The sequence below is a fragment of the Ostrea edulis genome, chromosome 1 (genome assembly GCF_947568905.1).
Source record: "Ostrea edulis chromosome 1, xbOstEdul1.1, whole genome shotgun sequence".
NCBI classification, from domain to species: domain Eukaryota; kingdom Metazoa; phylum Mollusca; class Bivalvia; order Ostreida; family Ostreidae; genus Ostrea; species Ostrea edulis.
This window is the reverse complement of record NC_079164.1, coordinates 67,942,987-67,960,567: the sequence shown is the minus strand read 5'-3', so window position 1 is coordinate 67,960,567 and position 17,581 is coordinate 67,942,987. Positions and strand designations below refer to the sequence as shown.

At 33.9% G+C, this 17,581-nt stretch overlaps 2 protein-coding genes across 13 annotated transcripts in view; one reads left to right on the top strand and one right to left on the bottom strand.

Annotated features, from left to right (window-relative positions):
• LOC125646112 (peroxisome biogenesis factor 2-like) overlaps positions 1–5,752 on the bottom strand; it is a 29,329-nt gene extending 23,577 nt beyond the window's left edge. Inside the window, exons 1-3 of the mRNA XM_048872268.2 lie at positions 5,294–5,752; positions 2,589–2,666; positions 2,346–2,408 (exon numbers count right to left, since the gene is read on the bottom strand). Of these exons, the coding sequence (XP_048728225.1) occupies positions 2,346–2,408; positions 2,589–2,666; positions 5,294–5,341 (189 nt within the window). The 5' untranslated portion in view covers positions 5,342–5,752. The remainder of the gene's footprint in view (positions 1–2,345; positions 2,409–2,588; positions 2,667–5,293) is intronic.
• Positions 1–17,581, top strand: part of LOC125646072 (rootletin-like) — a 63,036-nt gene that overhangs the window by 8,179 nt on the left and 37,276 nt on the right. For 4 of the 12 annotated variants that reach the window (XM_056157874.1, XM_056157863.1, XM_056157852.1 and 1 more), the window contains exons 1-2: positions 6,183–6,911; positions 11,348–11,635. In XM_056157874.1, coding sequence (XP_056013849.1) covers positions 6,879–6,911; positions 11,348–11,635 — 321 coding nt within the window. In that variant the 5' untranslated portion in view covers positions 6,183–6,878. Of the gene's footprint in view, positions 1–6,182; positions 6,912–7,434; positions 7,634–11,347; positions 11,636–17,581 lie in introns of those variants that run through there. The other 8 variants (XM_056157836.1, XM_056157835.1, XM_056157825.1 and 5 more) reach the window with 2 other exon arrangements.

Genomic DNA, 17,581 nt, shown 5'->3' with positions numbered 1-17,581 from the left:
CTTATTTTCATTCTCAATTTCTTATGTCCATTGTTTTTTACACTGTTTATTCTTACACACTCTGTATTCTGACAAAGTTTTGTCTCCCAGTGCACGTCGGATTAGACAGGTTTCACGGTATACATGATATAGTTCTTTTCACTACACAATATATCATACACTCATTTTCTTGGGGTCAGTGGTTCATGGTTTGAGAGATTACATTTGTGTTTGGAAGGAGCCTCATTCCTTAGGGTAGGGCACTTCTGTTCCTTGGAAATTTTAATTCATGGGTATAGATGCCTACCATGAAACTAGACATAAAAATAAGTGATTCGAAAGTGTCTTCTAGAAGTCAAACTTTAAAGCAGAAACCTCACTAAACAAGAGGCCCAAGGGCCTAGAATCGCTCTTCTGATAAATTGTACAACCCCACCATTTCTATTCTTAGCCTCTTAGTATTCTAAATCTTTAGTTAAATCCTAAGAATTCAAAAAAAGTAGGTGAATGTGACCTACTTTTTGGTTTACACATTTTGAGAACCCAAGAAATATCAACTGACAAAGTTTGATGATTTTAAGCCAATTAGTATCTGAATATTGAAATATAGCTGTCAAATTCCAATCGTAGGTCATGGTGACCTACTTTTTGGTCATCGAACTCCGAACATGCAAGACCCATCAACTGACAAAGTTTGATGACTGTAGGTCAAATAGTATCTGAAATATATAAATATAGCCGTCAAATTCCAAAAGTAGGTCAAGGTGACCTACTTTTTCGTCAACACCCTTCAAACATGCAAGACCCAACAACTGACAACGTTTGATGACTGTAGGTCAAATAGTATCTGAATTATATAAATATAGCCGTCCAATTCCAAAAGTAGGTCAAGGTGACCTACTTTTTGGTCAACACCCTTTGAACATGCAAGACGCATCAACTGACAAAGTTTGATGACTGTAGGTCAAATAGTATCTGAAATATATAAATATAGGTGTCCAATTCCAAAAGTAGGTCAAGTTGACCTACTTTTTGGTCGAAACCCTTCAAACATGCAAGACCCATCAACTGACAAAGTTTGATGACTGTAGGTCAAATAGTATCTGAATATATAAATATAGCCGTCAAATTCCAAAAGTAGGTCAAGGTGACCTACTTTTTGGTCGACACACTCCGTTGACTCAAGATGCATCAACTGTCAAAGTTTGATGATTGTAGGTCAAATAGTGTCTGAAATATAGTAATTTAGCTGTCAAATACCAAAAGTAAGTCACGGTGACCTACTTTTTGGTCGACACAAACCGAAGACGAAGACGCATCAACTGAAAAAGTTTGATGATCCTAGGTTTTACAGTGCCCAAAATATGCATCTAAAATTGAAAATGTGAAATTTGAATATCTGCAAAATTCAAAAAGTAGGTCACTGTGACCTACTTTTTTATAAATATGTTTCAAGGCCTCAAGATGCATCAACTTACAAGATTTGATGATTCTAAACCTCTCGGTATTTGAAATAACAACTTAAAATATATCTATAAATGATAAGCCATAAAATTCAGAAAGTAGGTCACGGTGACCTATTTTTCAGTTGACGCATTTCAAGGTCCCATGATCCACCAACTGACAAGTTTTGATGATCATAGGCTTCAAAGTGTCCAAGATATGCATCAAAATTAATTTTAAAATAAATACCTGCAAAATTCAAAAAGTAGGTCACCGTGACCTACTTTTGAGACAACTTGACACAAGGTCCTAAGATGCATCAACTGTAAAAATTTGATGATCCTAGTCCTTATAATGGCTAAAATATCTAAGATTTAAGGAATTTAAAAAAAATTTAAATTTAGGTCAACTTTGAAGTGACCTTGAGACCACGCCCTTTGCCCCAGGGTAATGCCTTGAACAATTTTTAATCTACAACATATCCTCATCCTTATGTGTAAGTTTGGTGATAATCTGCCCTGTGGTTCTTGAGAAGAAGATTTTTTAGCAACCACTACTTTTGTTTGTATTTTCCTGATTATCTCCCCTTGTTAAAGGGTCACATCCCTTTATTTAGTATGTATGAAAGCCCTTGGGCCAATGATACCCTGTACCAAATTTGAAAGAAATTGGCCAAGGGGTTCTTGAGTTATAGCCCTTTTTCTAAAAAGTTTACGCACACCGCACAAATGGCCATAGCATTAGCTCTTTGAGCCTTTGGCTCAGAAGAGCTAAAAAGACCTGTTTTCATAACATAGGAAAGGATTTACATTCAGCAAGGAACTTGAGAAACATTTATATTTAAAATTGGATATAAAAGATACAAGCAGTTTTAATTCAAACTAAATTTTCTACAATCCCTGCTATCAAAATTGTGTACTTACTCTCCAGATGATGGTCTTTATGACAGCAGTTACTTCTGGATCATAAGTAACCAGCACATTGCTCTGCAAGAAAATAATTCATAGTGTTAATAAAATATCAAAATATGCAATTTATATGGAGCAACACCCCATTGTAGGTTTGTAATATTTGCATGTTTGCAAGCATTTCCCCCAATTGTTAAAAATTAACAATTTCCCTATCATATTCCATCAATACTAATGATCAAATACAACAATATTCACCTTGTGATATTTGAATAACTTGTTCAGTTGTGCTTTTATGATGTGTACAACTTCATTGTCCAGTTCTGAGGCATCCAACTGTTAAGCAAAAACAAATATAATTATTGATGTAGACACATATTTTATTCATTATACATGACATAGTGAATAATTATGTACCCTCACTTTAGCCTTTTCAAAGCAGATAAGACTTTCTTGTTATTCTATCATCAATCACCTGAAGATCACAAACATATCAAGCTATTCAAAATAGCTTTATTTTTTGATAAAGCAATTTTGCTTTATAAAGATACTAGCTAAAACAAAACATTGAGCTGTACATGTCAAATATTATACAATGCAAATTACTGTTGACTTCCATTTGTTGGCAGCATTATGAGAGGCCCGAGGGCAATGTTTGAATCCATTTTGTTTTAATCTAATACCTCTATTACATGTTTTTAACCTTTGATCACATTGTGCAACAATGCTTGTCAATCTAGCACAGCACATGAAGAATTATAAATGCTGTATGATGCATTGCACAAGACCTTGTTCCATACATTTTTATTCCAGAGTCTATTTTTCCAGTATAGATACAATGAAAACTCTCCCCCCCCCCCCTTTTTGTCTCTCTCTCTCTCTCTCTCTATATATATATATCATCATCATCGGCATTTTGATTAACGTGCAGGATTAGGTGCTTCTTCCACAGCAGTGGGCTCCCTTCCAGGTAACTGGCTTGCTGCACACATGGCAGACCTAACATTTGACTTCCAGGTATCTCTGTCCAATGGGTTGACATCATGAAGTCCCCACTCACGCTGGTCTTTTTCTATCTGTGCTTTCCAGGTCATCTTTGGTCTCCCTGGTTGTCGTCCTCCCTCTTTTTTCATAATAAAGACATTATTGATTGCCCCATTGGATCTAGCAACGTGCCCAAACCAGCGTAGCCTCTTCTCCCGTAGGATAGCGTCGAGGTCATCGATCCCAAGTCATGCCAGTAGCTCGCTTGATCTGACACTAGCCGTGTCTTCTGGCTTTACCCTGCAAATCTGTCTGACCATGGCTCTGTCATTTCGTCGTAGGCGAAGGAGGTCTGGTTTTGGCAAGGGCCATATCTCACTTCCTTACAGCATCGCGCTACGCACATGTGCTGTACAACCTGCCACGGGTCTTATAGGAAAGATGACGGGAAGAGAGGACAGGTAGCAGTTCCCTGAATTTATTCCAGGCCGTCTTCACACGAGTGATCGTTGAGAGCACACATCCTCCAGCCGCAGGTCACCTAAGTAGCAAAAGGAAGCTACTACCTTTAGCTTGTCTGTTCCAACTTGAACTTCCTTCTGTGGCCTCTCATCTATTGGTCGAGCAGTTCCCAGGCATCTAAGGCAGCGGTAATTGGGATCCTCTTTCAAGTGCTTAAGGCCCTTGCAGTGTATACTGTTGCTGCCTACACCGGTATGGCACATGGGAATTCGCCCGAGCTCTGCAGAAGATCCAAGCCTGCGCCACAGATCATGATCTTGGTTTTCTTGGCATTGACTCTGATATCTATATATCTATACACACACACACCACATGGGAGGAAACTCTGTATATGGAATGCTTCTCACAGGATTTTCTTCGTTTCCTATCATCAAGCTTCTTAATTTTCCTATATTAACATTTTTAGCAACATTTTTAAACACATAGTCCAAATACATAGATCCCATTTGAAATAAATTTCATAATAGGAGTTCTGACAGATGAGAAAAAGCCAAACATTTTTGAAAATACATTTTCAATCCTATAATCGGTAGATTTAATGTTTAACTTTTGGGAAATATTTAAAGATAATTTTGGGGAAAATTCTTTTCCACTTTGGGAATGAAGCCAAAAACCGTCCTCTACTGTCACTAAAGAACCCCGCTTCCAATTCGTGAATTATTACAGCAGGCTACACAATTACCTCGACATCTTTGTAAATGAAATACATAATGATTTAACTCGAAAATCATATACAGCACTTATTCCAAGTCACCAAAGGTCTGCAGCCAATCTTCATTGCAATTTGGTCAACTGGGAGGCCATCTATCTGCACTTTCATTGTCTTTACTTTTAAGATTTTTCCACAGGTCCAGTACAATTTCCAAATTAAGCTATATAGCTTTAAAAGTTTAATTCTTCTGTAAAAATAGCTAGATTAAGCTATACCAACTAGCTTTCAGATAAAGCTATATAACCTTTAAAGCAATATAGCTCATTAAAGAGATTATACTGGACCTGTTCCAAACAATGTTGTTGAATGGTAAGTCAACTTTTTTTCATATCGCTTCACAGCCGACCAAGTTAAAATGCATTTTCACCACTGACCTGGGCTGAGGCAATATTTACAAGACGTGTTAATACTGTTATGCACCATTTCAGAGTCGAATTGGATTGGATTTACATAGGAATAAAGTACAGTTTGCGGAGATAAATCAAGTGCTTGGTGCTAGGAGTGTTTTGAATGTCCTCCATTGTGGTGTTTTACTATATAATTGTATTTTAGAACACATGTGACAACCCAATCATGCAATCCACACATATGTGTCAAACACTTGGGGCAATGACAAGATTTAGCATTAATGCCTTGTGTTTAAAACTATAGGTATGAAATAAAACAAGTGAACAAGAAGCGCAATGACATAAATTGATTTTGCAATATTTATTTCGTTCTTTAATGCACAAATTAGCATACATACTTGACTAACTCTAAGAGCTGGCGTTTTCTCATTAAAGGGGTCCGCCATCTTGCAATGAAAACCGACGTAATTATATAAGCTCTGCTGTCATTGGATGTGGGCCTAGATCTAAAACATAAAAAAAAAAAATAAAAAATAATGTCTTATTTAAAGAAAACCCACACCCAATAGCTTGCTATCTTAATAAAACTTCTATTATATAAATAGATATAGGGGCTGTATAACTCATATGAAAAAAAAATATATAAAACGAATAAGAACTAAAATCCAAATATACCCAAAACTCAGTTCCGGAAAAAAATAAGCGCACTAAGTTTTTCTATTGAAGAGGTATTATTTCTAAATCCAGGCTTTAGTAGATATTATAGTAGAAAAACTATCACATGAACCGCATACCCTAACAATGTTTACTGATCTCTCTCTCTCGATCTCTCTCTCTCTCTCTCTCTCTCTCTCTCTCTCTCTCTCTCCCCCCGACCAAACCAAACCTACCAAGTGAGGAATGTGTAGAAGAGAATATTCTAAAGGCAAAAAAGTACTATGTTAGTTATAGCTATAGGGATACCTAATCTATAAAGGTTTATCTAATACCCTCTTTCGAATTATGAAAAAAAAGGTTTTTGAGAGAGAATATTAGTAACGACATCATGTTCTCACACCACTTGTCCTCACTAAGCTAATATTTTGTATCTACATCTTTCACATGCTGTTCTATGTCACATATTTGAGGACAATTTTTCTTATTTATTTTGGGTTCTCATAGTGCAATTCTGTCCTCACAACTTCTGCATTGGTTGAAATTTGTCCTCACTTTACACGTTTTACTCTCCCCCCCCCTCTCTCTCTCTCTCTCTCTCTCTCTCTCTCTCTCTCTCTCTCTCCACCAGTCCACCGCCGCTATACCAATCATTATAAAAACAGATAAGTTAATTCGGAAGCGACCAGAAACACAAATATTGGAAGGTCCAGAAACACGTACAAGCTGTACATAAATTAATAAGATTTGTAATTTGGTCGGATTTGCTTACATAAGTTTTGGCACAGAACACGAGACTCTGACCTAAAGACACTTCGATACATTGTGCATTGCGAATATTCTTATTGCTCCGGTGGAAGAAAACAATCAATTCTGCCAGTTCTGAATTTTTACATTGTTCAAGGAAAATATTATTCAGTAAATCTAAAACATAATTTAGATTTGAATGACAGCTATTCATTTTCAATTCTTTGCTTTATATATTGAAAGCAGTATCTAATTTATCAGATAAACAAGCACTTTTATATTTGTAGAGAATAAAACCTAAGAATTCATAGATTTTAACAAACTGTCGATCGTGATCAATTTAAAATGTGTATTGCAATACTCGGTAATGGTTTGTTCTGTATAATGGCGCTGTTCAATGAACATGTATGAACATGAATTAAAGTACGAGCCATTATTGGAAAAATATACACAGTCAGGTGTATCCGGTGAAGTGAAGTGAAAGAGATACAGGGAGCCTTTAAGTTGCAAGTTCCCTACCCTGGAAAAGTGAAGGTGTGGTCAGTTTTACGCAGTGAACGTCTGCCCTGTGCCGGGGAACCCATGTCTGACGATCGACTTGAACGGGTCATACAGGTGACATTTTGATCAATTATGTTTTATCGATGTTTTTCGGCTCGACACTGTCGAGAATTATAAACGTATATACATGTAATATGCCAGAAAATCAGTCCGAGGCAAATTTCGTTTCACTTTTGGTACATTGTACATACAGATATATATTTACATACTTTTCATTTTTGGTCCTTATAATCTATTCATGCAATTTCTTGTTATGAACTGTCACAATTCATTAAGCCTATTAGGATTTTTAAATGCCCTTTACATCTAGATCATTCTCATTAGAACTGCAGAGCATACATGCAACCACAATTTAAATGAAATTAATTAATATTACAGGTATCTGGACGTCTGTTTAAAGTTGTATTTTGCAATTTTTGAGAATATTCAATCAACGTATTGTTACTTCGGTTTGAGAGCACCTAATTTCGGCCAGTCATTTTATTTGACAGGTGCGCGTTAGTGGACGACGTTACTATAGAAACGTTTTCCAATTTCTGCGGGACTAATATCCCGTGTGATAGTCCCAAATTACACAGAGATTCATACTTCCGGTTATAAAAGTTAATGAAAGTTTTGCGAAGTTTTTTAATTATGTGCTCACAATGAGCCACCTTACATACCGTAGAAATTCTCCGCCTGTTAAAGATCTATTTGGACACTCTTCATCCTTTGAATCTGATAACTCCATGGCGGGATACTCACTTCATTGGACGCTAGATGAAATAAGTCATAATGCACGGTTTTCTTCTTACTTGTTATTAACAATGTTATGATGCATTTATTTATTTATCTACTCTTGAGAAAGGTGTGGCAATTAGTCGGATATGATCTCCAATTAGCTTAATTAGTATAGGATAGGGGGGGATGAATCCCTCTTACATCATTTACTTCACAGGGTTTTGACACAATCTGAGCAAAGTTGTATTATATTATATGTATACACCACTTTGCTCAGATTGTGCAAAGTCGCAAAATCTCGTGATTCACTTAATTCTCTTCATGCGTTTCTGCACATAAAGCAGCAGGTCTTTTGCATTGATTTTGCATATTAATGACTTGTACATCACAAAAGTTATCTCCCCTTTTTTGCACATCTTCATTTTTCGTCTCATTATCCTTTGTAAATTGCTTGTAAATGTTGAACACATTTAACGTTTTTTAGAAGCTTGTAAACATTTTAATATTGCCTGCATTTTTGGCAACATATGAAATAGGATTAAAATTCACATATTATTTTATTCACCAAATATTAGCCTGTTGGTTATAATGGGAAAACAATGAATTATTATGGTTGTACCCAGATTGACTCTGGATAGGGAAGAAATTTTACAAATTTAATTGCCAATATTATAAACTAAGTAAGCAAGCTCACAGACCTGTAGTTTATCACAAGTATGTAAATTTAACATCTATACTAAGATCTGTATTGTCCACCAAATGAAATTGGATCTGGTTTTGAGGGCAGTCATATAGAGTAGATAAATGTTGAATAGCCTTGATTGCTGAGGAATTATAGTATATATATCAGAGTTTTTAAAGTATAAGTTTAATCATTCAAAATTATTTACAACATCAAAATACAGATCTTAATATATATACAAATATATATGTATTTTCAAATTTTGAATTCTTATCACATTTTTTTTTATACTTGTCGTGCAATGTTTATCTCAGAGAATGTGTGTTATGCACAAACTTCAGACTAGAAATTGAAATTACTTAAGATACCATGATACACAGGATTTCTATGTAAATATCATTTGCTCTTGTTTAAAAGTCATTTGTTGTTATGTTTGCTCAAATCAGAACGTTCAATGTTCATTTTAGGTTCCCACAAAAGTTGTGGTACTATGTTTATATATTAGATGGGACTCATTTCTTACACAAATACAACAGTAAACGATTAAACATGCTGGTGTTGGTGTAAAGACCACAAAAGTTTTGACTTTAATGGAAACCAAATTTTATGCTCGAGAGACGCCGTGCTTTTTTTTTTTTTTTTTTTTTTTTTTACAGTGATTATATCTTTTGAAGTCCAGGTGGTAGTAATTTGTGTATTGATCTGTACAAAGGATATAAACATATTTTCATCATTAAAAAAATAGCTCTTACACTTTGTTCTTGAAAATTTTCGTTAAAGTATTGTGAAGAATGTGAAGTATACACGGACGTAAGTAGGAGGAAGTTTGTAACATTCAGGCCTTCCCACACGCACATAGATAAACCTAATAGGGTACCAGACATTCACAAACACACACACACACATAATTCACACACACGTAGATAAACCTAATAGGCTACCAGACATTCACAAACACGCACACACACATAATTCACACACACATAGATAAACCTAATAGGCTACCAGACATTCACAAACACACACACACACATAATTCACACACACATACACACAGACATAATTCACACACACATAGATAAACCTAATAGGCTACCAGACATTCACAAACACGCACACACACATAATTCACACACACATAGATAAACCTAATAGGGTACCAGACATTCACAAACACGCACACACACATAATTCACACACACATAGATAAACCTAATAGGCTACCAGACATTCACAAACACACACACACACATAATTCACACACACATACACACAGACATAATTCACACACACATAGATAAACCTAATAGGCTACCAGACATTCACAAACACGCACACACACATAATTCACACACACAAACACACAGACATAATTCAGTTACACACAAACACACACATATAAGTCTAGATAGAATGACAATTTCGTTTAGATATAGCAAAATCTTGATAAATTTTAAGTAATGGAGAATTTGATGTAACAAAATCTAAATTAGATAATGTTTGGTTATCGGAGATTTGGATGTAGCAAAATCTAAATAAACTTTGATGAATGGAGATTTGAATGTAGCAAAAGCTATGTAAACTTCAATGAATGGAGATTTGGATGTTGCAAAAGCTATGTAAACTTTAATGAATGGAGATTGGGATGTAGTAGCAAATTCTAAATAAACTTTAATGAATGGAGATTGGGATGTAGTATCAAATTCTAAATAAACTTTAATGAATGGAGATTTGGATGCAGTAGTTTACATGTATTGGTACCTTTGAATTAAATCAAAAAACTTTCACCCAACACAGATTTTTATATTGAAAATTTGCTATTTAGGTTTACAATGTATTTACAAACAATATTATGTATTTATAATTATTAAAAAAATATCTTTAGTAGAGACATTAAGTTCTGATGAGAGCTCACATGTTTATTTGCATATTACTATTTGTATTTAACAGTAATTATAGTTATGATACATGTACTAAATAAAATTAACAGAGTATATTTGTTAAATTAGTACATGTAAGGTAATTTAGGTATAAGTAGTGTAAATATCAGAAATGCCTCAGAAAAAGCAAAGTGTCTCTCCTGTCACCAATCATTCACATATTTAAAATATACGTGTATGTATATAATGAAATTACATCACCCCTTCCGCCAGAACTTGAAGGTCTTAGAAAACATTTTTGAAAAGGTGACTTGATTTTTCAAATCATAAAACAAAGCATACATAGATTCATTACTTAATCACTTCTGCTGATAGTGAAGTTTAAGGATAATTAGAACAGTCCTGGAACGATCTTGAGATCAGTAAGTACACCTTGAAAATGGCTGTTCTAGAATTGGCTAGAAAGTCCAGCAAATCAGAATTGACACACACATAAAGAGTAAAACCTAGGCAGACCTTGGTGTTTGTACAGCTTTGCTGGATGAAATTGACAGAATTGATACTTGACAGAAATCTTTGTTAGATATTTCTGTTAGAGAGGGAGAGTAGATGGCAATATTTGTTCAGCAAACAGTATATATGAACAATATGTACGTATTGTCAATACCGTTGGTTCCATTTCAAAATCCAATTCTCCAGTAAACTCATTCCAATTTCTGATCAATATTCCATTGTATGTAGTTTCATGGCATTAAAAAATGATGAATGCAGAGAACTTTCATTTCATTTATCATAAGAATTTTAATAATTGATGTAAGTGTGGCTTTGTACAATCTCATTTATTCAAATTGCAAAAACCTTGTTTGTGTTAAATGGTACATTGATAAACTGCTGGTTGTGTGTTAATGTCCATGAATAGCATAGCCCACTTCAGTTCATTAACCATTCATGCTGTTTGCAAAACCCAGTTCCTGATCCAAAGTCAGAGTCATAAATGATGAATTAGAGGGAAAAAATCACAAGGCTTGTTTATAATTTTTACAAACATTTACATATTCGTCATTTAATTCAATCCTATTTGTAACTGTAATTGCATCTAAATACACCATCATCTTTTAATCATTACATTTATGGTGCTGAGATTGATTGAAATGTGTTTTTTAAAACATGAATGCAGTTTTGTTGATGTTAGTAATATTTTATTATAGAGATTAGAGGACTCCCTGCTAGGAGACCGTGAGGATTTGACAGTCCTTGGTGAGGACAACAAACCAGCCAAGCTCCCTGCTCGTGTTAGGGAGATCATCACCAAGCACCTGCCTGCTGAGGACTCAGTTTACACCCCACCCAGGATGTCGACCACACCCACTGTCTCACAGCTAGAGGAGGAGAATAGGCTCCTGGCTGCAGAACTCAACCGAGTTGAAGACCTGTTAGCAGCAAGTAGAGCAGAGAGAGATGAACTGGGGATCAAGTACAATGCCATTAGTGATAAGGTGAGTTTCAGAACACTATAGAGATGAGGGGATGAGGTAAGTTGGTGTGCTGTGGATCAGAGGATCAGTTCATGTGTTATAGTAGAATTATCAGTTTGAGTGTGTGCTTTCTCCAAACAAATCTCAAAATAAGTTAGTGAAACAAGGGTTTTTTTGTGGATTTTCGTTCAGAGTTGATCAGATCAATCCATATCATCTGTAAAACAAATTCAAAAGTATTAGAGTATTGCAACAACCAGTGGGTGATGCATGACTTTAATGCCCCACTTACTATCAGTGTGGTGATGCATGACTTTAGTGCCCCACTTACTATCAGTGTGGTGATGTATGACTTTAGTGCCCCACTTATATCAGTGTGGTGATATATGACTTTAGTGCCCCACTTTGTATTAGTATGGTGATGCATACTTTTAGTGCCCCACTTTGTATCAGTGTGGTGATGTATGACTTTAGTGCCCCACTTACTATCATTTTAGTGTCCCACTATCAGTGTGATGATGCATGACTTTAGTGCTCCACTTATTATCAGTGTGGTGATGCATGACTCTAGTGCCCCACTTTGTATCAGTGTGGTGATGCATGACTTGAGTGCCCCCCCCCCCCCCCCCCCTTCACTTCAGGGTCTTATATGTATGTGTGCCAATACAAAATAAAAATGAATAAAATTGAACAGTTTATGAACTCCTTCAGATACTCAATGTATTAGCAGACAACTAGGTGACCACCGGTAATCCAAAATTATTTTGAGTATGTTCAAATAAAGTTTCATATATAAAAGATTACGAATTAATGATAAAGTATGTAAAAATAAAGTTTGATATATAAAAGATAAGGCATTAAAGATAAAGTTTTCATCAAACACACTATCAGCTTTTATAACAGATTCAAACTTAACATAGCTTAACATTGATGAAACTTTACAGCCTTTTTTATTGAATATTCTTTTTCGTAAGTAATCACCCAATTTATCAGGAGTTAACATTTCAAATTTTGACATATAATGAGCTAATCGTTTAGCACGTTCTGGTGCTATACATGATTCATGCTGTGTTTCATTTGTGTATTTTGTGCCCACTGTTTTCAGATTTCATATATTTTTGAATAATTGATGATAATTCAATATGATAGTTCTACAAAAATAATCTGACATTAAAATCCATTGATAATGAATTCACGAATTCGATAACATTGTAGTTTTAATTCCTAGAAAATCTCCAACACCACATGCGACGACATTGTGTGGATGAAGTGTTCTTGTTTTCCACGAAGTTTTAAAATGGCAAACAAGGCTTACAATTATCAGAGCTTATCACTGATCAATTTATTTTATCAATAGATGTAACCAACTGTGGTGCTCCCTTTACATCAAATTTAAAGAAACGTGAAAATTTACTCTTCAGTGTATAAAAGTTGATATAGTTTTTTGTAGCCATGCATCATAAATGCAAATAATTAAACGTGTATTCTTGTTCCGTACTAGTGATTTATATTTTGGTCTGATATAAAAAGCTATGCACATAGTATAGTTCTAGTTGTTGATCAGTCAATTTCTCATCCAGATAATTCTATTGCAAATAAACCCACCATGTTACAACAAAAACTGAATTGTGTTTTTGAATTGGTCGTCAACCCTAACCCTACACTTACCCAGACAAACTTGTATAAATAGACATGATAAATTGTGTTGAATTTTCTTAACAGATAATCTGCAGTATAAATACAGTTGTGTGTGTGTATTTAACTCGGTATGGCCGACTGTATTACAGCTATAGCCAGGACGGTCTGCACTCAAACAGTTCTAGTCTACTGGACTTACTTCAAGTATTATTTCCCTAAAAACAATAAATGCACTGTCTGCTTTGCAGGAGGGCGCAGATTAAATGATTCACAGTTATAAACCTTTGATCAACAAAGTATTTAAAAAGTGCTCAGAAATTTTTGAATTCCCTATGAAACGTGTGTATCAAATATTTTTTCCCTTTTGTAAAAAACAAAAAACAAAAATGTATTCCACTCCTTCAGTTAGAGTTCAGTTGTATTGATCATCAGATTTGTGATTTGGCTTAACTACCAAATTTTATAAAATGTCATATCTGTTTCCAACTTTTCAAGAAAACTTTTGCAAGCAGTATGCTTGTAACATGAAATTCAAAATTCAGGTATTCATTTAGGAATTGATTTAAAATTAAGAGACTTTTCATAATTGCACCTAAATGAAATTGAAAATATTAATTTGTAGTCTTATATTTTCTCAGATTTAATTCTATGTTTTGAATAAAATGAATGGATTCCTAATTCAAGATAAGAAATCATCAAACCATCAAAGTCTTGGGTAACTAAGTCTACTTGTGAAATTTCAGACAGGTGTTACCTTTTTTTATGTGTATTATACATAAGTTGCAGTAATAATTGGCATATCTTATTATGAAATAACTAGATAAAAGTTTCCTGAACATGTTGAAGAATGAAAAATTGTGTAAAATTGCAGTTCTCCTTATTGATATAGGAATGCTGTTTTAATCGAACTTCAAACAAACACTCATATAGAGTTGTATATTTCAAAAGCACACTTCCTTGGTGACTTTGCTATTTGTTTATAATTGTCATATCTCTGATCAATTTGTGTCATATGATTTTGATAAACTTGCAGAAAGGTTGCACTTTGTGGGCCAAAGTTATCTCTGACTTAATTTTTGGCCTCTTTTAAAGTTACTCTCAAAATCAGTTGACCTTATGTGAAGCCAGTATACGTGGACTTAGAGCATGACAATGAAATGCTTGATATTTACAGGATACAAATTAGTTCAGAAAGGGTCATTTTAATCTGATTACCATGTGAATTTTTTATTGAAATTTCAAAATTATATAAAATGTGCACAGATACAAATTTGCAATGTTTGATATGACTAGAAACAAAATGTAATTAACAAAGAGCTATTTCAAATAGAAAAAAAGTTGGAAATAAAATTTAAAAATAAAATTCCAAGGAATTGTTCATGGCGTTCAAACTTGGAAATCAAAGATAAGCCAATACGAGGAGGATTGGTTGAGTATTTTGGTGTACACAGCTCACACACCAAGCTGAAACATGTTATAAGATTTTGTGGGTTTTTGAAGTGGACAGGTAAATTGAATTTTACTTATTGCTGAAATAAATTATAGAGAGTGAAGAAATTTCAAATTTAAGAATTTAAGACTTATCTTTCAAGGAAGGTGGAAATTGAAAGTAAACTTGAAGAAATTCAAGGATGGTTAACATCAAAGCTTTTGGATTTTCTAGCCCTTTAATAGCGTTAATCGTATGAGTGAATGTTCATGCCGTAATTTAATCCGCATTTTAACCTATGTTTATTAATGTTCAGAGGGTTGGTACATTAGAATTTTGTTAAATCGGGTCTGAAATGTCGTGTAATTTTTATCATCAGTGGGAATGTACCCTTTAATTTGAAGTATTTTCATTGCACTGATGAATGAGTTGTCCTTTATATAGAGAGATGAAGCAGTAACTAGATATCAGTGCATTCTGTCCTCAGTATCATTAATTTTACTGGTATTTGTGACATCATGGCTTAGAGGATCATATGATTAGGGAGTAGGTTAACCAAACATGGAAATACATTTTCTAACAATAAAATTCTGATGAATTTCAAACATAGGATAAATTCGTGAATACACAAATCTGTGATTCTGTTCCTCAAATGTTTCCATTTCATGAAAGAGTATTCATTTCCTTTTACTGCCTTTAATTAATCAAATAAGAATTACGTAAGATCAGCAACTGGCAGATTTGTTGATAGTGTCAGCCTAGCATGGGGTGTTTTATTGGAAATAAATGAAGTTTGGAAACCAATTTCTTATGTTTTCTTAATTCTTATCGGTTTATAAAGGAAATAACTTTCTATTGCCAAGTTGAAATCAAAGTAGTCAAGTATGCCTTGCCTTTATAGGATAGGTATAGTTCCAATAAATACTGAAATCGGGAAAAAATGCAATGATTGGAAGGCTGATGTATTTTAGTCTTGGAATCTTAAGCCCTCAGTTTCTGGCAAGCATTGCCGAAAAAGTTGATGTCATTTCATGTTTAATGTCCTAATTGAAGACTATATTTAGCTACAATTGTTAATCTAAAGACACTACGGTAGATTCTGCAGAAAAAACTCTGTACACAAGTAGTTCTCTGCGTACTGTACTAGTAAGTTTTCTGTACACTGGACATTGTGCTCGGAATATAATTTGTATATAAGTATGGCACTATAACCTCGTGTCTCTGGGCCAGTTTAGGGATGAAGTTACTTCCCTTTTATGTTAACTTATCTACCAACATAAGATATTAATCTGTTAAAGTTCAGTTCATTTCTACAAAAAATATTGTTTTGTAAAATATACCTTTCGGGGCAATTCTGTACGTATTGTTGTTGCCAGAGATTGTAATAGATTGACACCTCTTATCAAAGTTTTGTACTTTTATATACAATTCAGCACATGGATTTTGAATATGTCACATATAAATCATAATGAAACTTATTCTAAAACTTCCTTGCACTTTCAGAATTAAAATTAATGTTTATGTGTATATGATTTAATTTTAAATCCTGATAAGATAGATAATATTTACATATATCAAATTCCCCATGAACAAAAATGCTTTTGATGTCCCATATTAAGATATTTTGAACAACTTTATAGGTTCTTTTGTTAGTCAGATAGATTTCATGATTCACGTAAATTGAAAAATCAGACAATAACTGTTTACTGGGAATCTTACATGAAGTTCTAAACAACATCATATCAGGAACCTGGATCCGAAATCATTTGAATTCTCTATTGCTGATAAAATATAGGTAGTTTAGTGGACTAAAATCTGTTAATTTGCATTTAAGCATGTTTTCAACCTTTGATTAAAATCAATTATGTAATTTTAAATTTTGATAAATAGACTTTACAGGGATCGAACCAAAATAATCATAATGATTATCGTCAATGATTCAATCTTGTCTTATCTATGCCAGCCTAATTCTGTCAGGAGCAGTGTGTGCTTTAGTCCTTTTGTATATTCCACATTCAAATATCAGACAAACATATCTTAATTTACATCTATGTATCAAACTTGCTGATACCTAAAATATGATTTACTAGAACAGCTATTCATTAAACCAGGCAATACTAGGTTACTTCATTGTTTGCAGTTTAATGGGGTTGTGAACAGAACTTCCAGACTATCATGTGAATGATGTACTTTTTTGCGGCACGTAGTATGAATTTTTCTTGAGTCTGCAAGAATTCTGGGTGCTTTTTACAGTGTTCTCTATTCAGTAAGTTTTTTATAGATCTTATATTATAATTTCTGATATTTGCACTTGTGGTTGATTTTCAGTTTAAAGCTTTGCAGACATGAATTTCCTGTTATTTTTTTAAAAGATCTTGATAATGTAACTTTGGAAACCTGTTTCAAACGTTGCATTGTGTAAAGACATAGAAAAACCCTCTCGTAAATTACAACCCGTATGTTTGGGAAGTGGTTTAATTATGCCCATCCTTTACTTTTTAAAATTGTCGTAAATGAAAGATGTATTGCATAGAGTTTGATGATGATCAGGTTTATTTCGGTTAAATATACAGTTGTCCATTAATGTATCCTAAGAAAATATTTTTTCTTATTATGTACTCAAACTATAGTCTTCGATATTTTCTTGTTGAATTTAGACTTTGATGTTTTGAAATTTGCAATACACTTGTGTGTGTGAATTGAAATTTGAACAAACACGATCAAAAATTTTTGTTTGTTTTACCATTGTCGCTGGAAGATAAATGAGGTTTTTCATGTGTATGTTACAAATAATACAGCTTATTTTGAAATGTATTTGTGTTTGAGGCAATACAGAGAAATGCTGAAGTGTGTATCATTACACTCAACCATGGTTCCAAGCATAATGGAAATATTTTTAA